This window comes from Elephantulus edwardii, unplaced genomic scaffold (genome assembly GCF_000299155.1).
Source record: "Elephantulus edwardii isolate Elephantulus edwardi_28Jun2011 unplaced genomic scaffold, EleEdw1.0 scaffold00279, whole genome shotgun sequence".
Taxonomy (NCBI): domain Eukaryota; kingdom Metazoa; phylum Chordata; class Mammalia; order Macroscelidea; family Macroscelididae; genus Elephantulus; species Elephantulus edwardii.
In genome coordinates, this window is record NW_006400029.1 from 2,782,402 (window position 1) to 2,790,143 (window position 7,742).

At 35.9% G+C, this 7,742-nt stretch overlaps 1 protein-coding gene across 1 annotated transcript in view; it reads right to left on the reverse strand.

Annotated features, from left to right (window-relative positions):
- Nucleotides 1-6,904, reverse strand: part of LETM2 (leucine zipper-EF-hand containing transmembrane protein 2) — a 58,141-nt gene extending 51,237 nt beyond the window's left edge. Inside the window, exons 1-3 of the mRNA XM_006900286.1 lie at nucleotides 6,858-6,904; nucleotides 4,345-4,789; nucleotides 3,591-3,734 (exon numbers count right to left, since the gene is read on the reverse strand). Of these exons, the coding sequence (XP_006900348.1) occupies nucleotides 3,591-3,734; nucleotides 4,345-4,789; nucleotides 6,858-6,904 (636 nt within the window). The remainder of the gene's footprint in view (nucleotides 1-3,590; nucleotides 3,735-4,344; nucleotides 4,790-6,857) is intronic.
- Nucleotides 6,905-7,742: the final 838 nt, after the last annotated feature.

A 7,742-nucleotide genomic window follows, 5' to 3' on the forward strand; every position in this document is an offset into this window, starting at 1 on the left:
CATGAGCACAAATAAGTGTTCTAGGATTCCCTCTTTTCTCAATGTTGGCCATAATTTGTTATGATCTACACAGTTAAATGCCTTTGTAAAGTCAATAAAGCACAAATGGATATTCTTCTGGTATTCTTTACTTCCAGTCTGGATGCATCTTACATCAGCAATTATATCCCTCCGTGGTGTCATGGCCTTTTCTAAACTCAGCTTGAACTTCTGGCAGTTCTCTGTCTAGAAACTGTTCTAGTCATTTTTTTATGATCTTCGGCAGTATTTTGCTTCCATGTGATATTAATGATTTTGTTAGATAATGTCCACATTCTGTTGGATCACCTTTCTTGGGAATGGGAGCAAATAGAGTTCTTTTCAAGTGGGTCAAGCAGCTGTTCTCCAAATTAGATAAACTGGTGAGTGTGGTCTAAAGTTCTATCTGTCATCTGAAACATGTCAGTTGGTATCCCGTCAATTCTTGGGGTCTTATCTTTTACCAATGCCTGCAATTGGAACTTCTTCCTTCTGGCTCTAGATCATATGGTACTTCCTGTAATATCTTAGTGCCAGCCAGTTCTTTTTGGTACAGGGATTCTGTGTATTTCCTCTATCTTCTTTTGATGCTTCCTAAAGAAACATCAAAAGCTTTTGATCATTCAAGATTTTGCTCATAGCATGTATGCATAGTATTGCAACTTGATGCTTAAACTATTTTTTTTTTTCAGTTCTTTCAGCTTGAGAAATTCTAAGAGAGTTCTTCCCTTTATATTCTCCAATTCTAGGTCTCTGCAAATTCTGTTATAATGGCTTGCTTTGTCTTCTCAAGTTGCCCTTTCAAATCTTCTGTTCATCTCTTCAACATGTTTTCCTTTTGTTTTTGGTTTCTCAATGCTCTAGTGCAATTTTTAGGGTCTTTTCTGAACCCACTTTAGTGTTTTCTTCCTCCTTTGTCTAGTCAAATGACTACAAAAAAAGACCTGTTAATACAGCTAATTCTCAAATTTATGCATTAACCAGAAATGCCAAAATTTTTTATAAATTACAACTGTTTGGAATTGATCACACTTGTAAGCAAGATGCCTTGATAAATATCGATGTTTAGAATGCGATCATCTGTCAATTAATTGTAGTGAGATAACCTGAGGTTTCTGTGATACTGAAAGCCATGCCATTGGTGTGTCCAATGCCAGAAGGGCTACCCATGATGGACAGGGTAGAGTTTGATTGAGCTTCCAGATGAAGATAGACTTGGAAGCAGCATTGGCATCCACTTTTTTTTTTTTGGCATCCACTTCTTAAATAACAGGTCTTTGAAAACCCTATGAACACTAGAGGAATGATGGTAATTACAGAACAGGGTTCAGATCTTTTGTTTATAGGGTTGCTATGAGTTGTGCTCGACTTGATGTCACCTAACAACAGCAACAGCAGAATGGGAGCAAAACAGAAGGGTAAGTAGTTAGAAGATGTGGTCTCGTTGATGGGAATGATGCTGGAGATTAAATCTGCAAGATTATCTATCAGAAAGTACAATAGCATCCCACATGGTTTCCCTGCCTTGGCTTGTCCCTTTCAATTTTCCTACTAGAAAATTATTTTTCTAAAATGCACATTTAATCATGTCACTTACCCCTCCTTTAAAATCTTACCTTTAAAAAGTCATATCAAAGGTTGTCTAAATTTTTTTAGGGTGGTGATGCTTTCCAATCTGACCCGAGCATATCCTTTTTTTTCTCTTTTGCCACTTAGCCCTTCTGCTTCCCATTCCAACTACAATGAGCTGATCAATGGTCGTTGACTATGCCATACTCTTTTATATCATTTAGTTGCTTTATATGCTGTTCTTTCTATTCAGAATGTCTTTCACACATTATGTAGTGTTTATGGGACATTCACAAGTCTTACTCAGTTAAACGGAGACCTGGAGGATGTTTACATGCTTAGTTACTGTCTTAGTTATCTAATACTGCTATAACAGAGATATTACAAGTGGGTAGCCTTAACAAACAGGAATTTATTCCTTTATCATTTTGGAAGTTGAAGTCCAATTTCATGATGCCAGCTGTAGAAGACTTTTCCTCTGTCTCCTGGTTCTAGGAGTTTTCTAGTATAGGGACTTAGGTCTAAAGGATGCACTCTGACCCCAGCACTTCTTTATTGAAAGTACTGAAGTTCTTTTCTCTGTACATTTTTCTCATCTTTCATCTTTTTTGAGATAAAAGGTGTTACAGGTAGTACCAAAGGGAAACTTTCCTCACATTGGATCAGGGTTGTGATGGAGTAAGAGTGTTTCAGTTCACTCTTAATCCTTTTATAACTGTTGGCTGTTTGGCTTGTCAGATCACACTATGATCATATAACATCCATATTATATAATTACATATGCATATTTTTGGGACACAATTCAATTCATGAGAATTGTTAATCAAAAGTTTGAGAGTTCAAAGTCACAAGGCACTCTGCAGAAGAAAGGAGTTGCAGTTGACATTCATAAAGACTTGGAAACACTATGGACAGTTCTGCTCTGTCCTAAAGGGTCACTGAGAGCCAGAATTGGTTGGACTGCCATGAATTTTGGCTTGTCTTGGGACTGAGTTAGAAATTGTCCATTTAATCCTCTCATAATACTTTACTCATACTTTCATACTACTGTAATGAGTTTAAGTGTGGCAGAGATGGTGAGAATGGCACAGAATGGGGCAGGGCTGAGATCTGGGCCACCCAGGGTCACTCTGAATCACAGTCTATGCCATGACACATAACAACAACAACAAAGTGGCCTGGAGAGAATAAAGGAGCTGCCTTTACTTTCAAGCCCATTACCTTCACAGTGGCCACTGTGCTGAGCACCCTCTTTTCATGGGATACTCATAAGTACAAAAGAGTCTATAAGGCTGAATAAGTCTGTAGCACATTGTGTTGGTAACTAAATGACTGCACATCTCTGACAGTTCAAATCTACTAGTGATGCTAAGGGAGAAAGATAATGAGTCTCTTCCTATTAAGACGTAAGATGTACAGGCTCAGAAACCTGACAGATGGTCGTTATGAGTTGGAACTGCAGTGTTGAAAGCAGTGTTTTTAAAATTCTGACTATCGATTAATTACTGGAGTAACAGTTAATTTTTTGTTTTCTTCATTTGTTAAGTTAAAAGTAGTTTAAAAGTGAATATATGTATATACAATAGAATATTATTCTCTTATACAAACGAATGAAGTTCTTATGTACATGTTATAACACAGATAAACCTTGAAAACATTATGCTAAGTAAAATAAGCCAAACATAGACCACAGATATTGCATGAATCCACTTATATGAATTATTATATGAAATAAGAAAATGCATAGAGACAAAAAGCAAGTTAGCAATTATTAGGGAAGGACTGACAGAGAAGGAATAGGGAGTTAATTGCATAATGACTATAGAGTTTGTTTAGGGTAATAAACTTTGGATATAGATAGGGATGATAATTGTACAACATTGTGAACGTAGTAAATATCACTGAATTGCATATAAAAAAATGGTTAAAATATCCAATTTTATGTTGTATACATTTTCGCACACACACACTCTCACACATACAAGGCTAAATATCCTGTGTACCTTTTTTGATTCACTTTCAAAAGTTGATGGCAGCATTTCTGGGAAGAGTTTCACAAACACTGGTAATAAGAATTCCATGAAGGGCACAATTACAAACACCAGAAATGGAACCAGGCGGAAGAGATCAGCACAAGTTCTCAGCAGCTAAAGAATTAAATGCAAATACAATATACTCATTATCATAGGACATGTTAAAACAAAACCACCAAAGAAGCAAATTTTGGGTTCTTTAAGATGTTAAAAATCCAAGACAGATTTTCCACACCTGTTTTATAAAATGGAAATACAGCTTTTCCTCTTTATCATAACTCTAAAGTATTGCTTATGGGATATCTTCAAGGAAATTCCTGATAATCAAAACATGTTACTGATATCTCTTTGTTTTCATCTATGTTAGAAATCTATACTCTAATCACATAGTGTGTTAAAACTGGTTTTAAATATGCATATATTTTATTTAATATACTAATAGCAGTTTGTACTTTAAATGCACAAATACTTGGAGAGAATAGAAAATAGTTTAACTATTCTATACACGCAAATATCTACAGATGTAAGTAAGTACAAATTATAACTTGCTTAAAGTTGTACAGCAAGTTAGTTGTACATAAGGAAGAAACTCAAAAAGTAACTGTGGTTTACATCAGCAGTTTTTGTTACAGCGTTTGCATTTTAAAGACAAATCTTAAAATTTAGTTCCCAAATGGTTAATTTTAACATTACATGTTCTACCTCAAATATTACTCTTGCCTACCCTTCGTCTCTCTCGTCTGGTCAGCATCTGTCCATGCAACAGTCTCCAAACCATTCTGGCAGCAAATTTGGTGTCAATCCAAAGCAAGTAGAATCCATTGTAATAATGTTTAAGTTCATTCCGAATCATTTGTGTATAAGATTGCTTCACTTCCTTTTTTTTGGTGCCAGTTTCTTTTGTGGGCTGAGTACTTGTTACCTGTGGCTGTTCTGTGGTTTGAGTTGGCTGAGGTTTACCAGGGACCTCTTCAAACCAGCGTGTTGATGTGTGTAGCTTTTGTATTATTCTAACTTGTAAGTGAAGTACTTTATTGCAAGAATAAGGACACTTCTTGCTCCCATAGTTCTTCATATATGTTTTCTTTAAATGGGAATCTGGCAATTGAAGATATGCAAGTGATGAGGAAAAAGAAGAGGAGGTAGGATGGATAAAAAGGCTAGGGAATCTGGAATAAAGAGCAACATCCTTTGAGTTGAACACATTCAAAACTTAAAAGTTAAAGAAATAGATTTCTTACCTGATTTTTAAAAAATGATCTTTAAGCCTGTATTTTAAAAGTAAACTATTTTCATTATTAAATAAAATGTGATTTTTTTTAACCTGAGTTGAGATCACTATGATTGAATAATATATTCCATGAGAAATATGAATAATTTAATTCATAAGAACAAATGTTTATTTTAGGAATGAAGTTCTGTAACTACTAATTTAAAAATCTAATACCAGTTTTTCACAAGTGATTAACATTTGAAAGTGTTGTTTCTATCTATTGTCATAAAATAGGTTGAAGACTTGTATTGTCAGTCATTGCACTGTCAAATCAAAATAACACCAAACCACTGCCACTGAGGCATTTCCAACACATAGTGAACCTCCACTGGGTTTCCAGGACAAGAGGAGACTGCCCATTTTTCTGCCATGGAGCAGCTGGCAGGTTTGAACTTCTGCCCTTTACGTGAGCAGAACAACACATAATGTATACTGTTTAAATAAAACAACTTCATATTCCTGAGGGAGATTAAACAATCACATTAATGCTGCTCTGTCTAGCTTCCTGCTCTCGAATGAGAGGAGTTATAACTCATACGATGCTCTCCTACTAAAATTCAAGAATTTTAGGAATAAGTATCAGAATTCAGTGCTCCAGCCATGGACTCACACACTCTAGTTCTGGGAACTCCAACCACAATCAATCTTCAGGTAAACTAGTATTTTAGATTATTTGAAAATAAAAATAAGATCTATGTAAGCAAAGAGAAAGGAAATGGTCTTTGTAATTATATCCTGTGCATCAGAAAGCTGGATGACTAGGGATGATTTTGAGCTCTGGTCCTGGGAGAAGAGTATTGAAAATACTCTGGAAAGCTAGAAAAGCAAACAAGTTTATCCTTGAGAAAGTGAAACCAGGCTGCTCCAGGGAGGCAAGGATTCTGAAGCTCTGTCTGACATACTTTGGGCATGTTGCAAGGAGGGACTAGTCCTTGGAGAAGAAAAGCATGCTTGGGAGGGTGGAGGGACAGTCTAAGAGAGGAAGACCCTGGATGAGATGGAGTGATTCAGTTACTGAGGTAATGGGGGCAGGTGTTTCAGAGACAATAAAGTTGGCTCAGGATAGAGCCGGGTTCAGAGATGTTGTACATAGGGTCGCTATGAGTCTCAGGCAACTTGACAGCACATAACAAGAAGAAGCAAAGAGATAGCTTTTCCATTCTTTCAGACTGTTTTTGAAGTCTTCTAATAGTAAACTACTCTTTAAATGTCCTCATATTAGAATATACAATATATTTGTCACATTGAAAGTTCTTAGGAATATTCTTTTGAAGTAAATAAAAGACCTTAAATGAGCAAGTCAATGTTCCAGGACTGGTTTGCTCTCCATTTTGTGTCATTTTAACACCTAAAACTCAATTCATTGCTCATGAATCAAAGCCACTTCATAGCTGACACTGCAGCAAGTTTTGAGAGGCTGTAAATCCCTTAGGTGGAGTTTGCTGGTGTTTCTCCTTTGGAACTGCTTATGGATTTTAACTGGAAGTCATTAGGTTAGCAGTGCTACTCCTTATGGACTATACTACTAGACTTCCCCTTTAACATCTAAAAGATTCCTGTAATATTCCTCAGTTACACAGGTATCATTCTAAAACTTCATCTATAAAACTGTTTAATAAGTCCAGGTTCTAAAGCATAAAGTTATATGCATCTTTGTAAACTCCTAAACCCCTCTGTTAATGAGTTAATCCTAACTCTAAGTTACACTTACAGAACAGAGTGTAAATTCTCAGAGAGTTTACAAGGTTGTAGATCTTTTTGGAAGCAAACTACTGAATCTTAACCACTATGCCACCAGGGCATACAAAATACTCTAAGTTCAAATACATTAAAATGTCAGCTTTCAAAATTGTTAGTACACCAACAAAGTCTTAATTATATATTAAATCTATGCTTTTATACATATTTTTTTGTCTATCTAGAAAAGCAGAGTTCAATATTACAGAAAAACATCCAATACTTACCTTGTTCGGGCAATAGCTAAGATTGTATTACAAGAATAGAAGGCCATATCTGTATATTTTTCTTTCAACTAGTCAACAAAGGGACCTAGGCAGGAGTAAGCAATCAATTTAGTATTTTAAAAACACAAAAACTAAAAGATATGAGGATTTAACTATTGAAAATTTTTAGAAAATGTGGACTTTCTACTCAAGGTAGAAAAACTCACTTATGTTTCTGACTGACAATAAAGAACAATTGCTTAGTGCTCAAATTAAGAGTAGGTCCCTGAGATTCCAACAAATAAAAATGATCTCTAACGTGAAAAGCTGGCCTCCAAAGGTACTTCAATTTCTAGTCAATTGTATGCAGTAATTTGCGTGAATTGTTGTCAAGAAGCTAAGCAAGACATTTATTTGTAATCTAAAAACAAAAAGAGAAAAGTAATATCCTGGACTTGTTGAAATTAACCTGCACCAAAAACTAGACTCCATAATTTCATTTATGTAGCAGTGAATACGTACACAGTACTTACTAACATTTCAAGTAGAGGCAAACTGGTTTCTTGGGCTGGTGATTCTCCCAAGAGCCCAAATTGAGCTTTATACTTTAAATACTCTCCTGTGTGCAAGAGCGGTAAGGAGCCTAAGTGTCTCACTGTCAAACCCTGCTTTCGTGTAGCTGAGTTTTCTACGTGGAAACCTCAACCATAGACGTGAGATTTTAAACACCGGCTTAAATAACCCTTGGAATATCTCAAAGCACAGGGAACGCAGATCAACGTCATAGTCTCTTGCTAAAGAGAGATGAAATTGTTACCTTTGTTTTAGACACTTCAGGAAACCATGCAAAACGCCCTCTCGGCTTCCTCAACCAGTGGCCATTGTTGGGGATCAGTAGATCGTGTT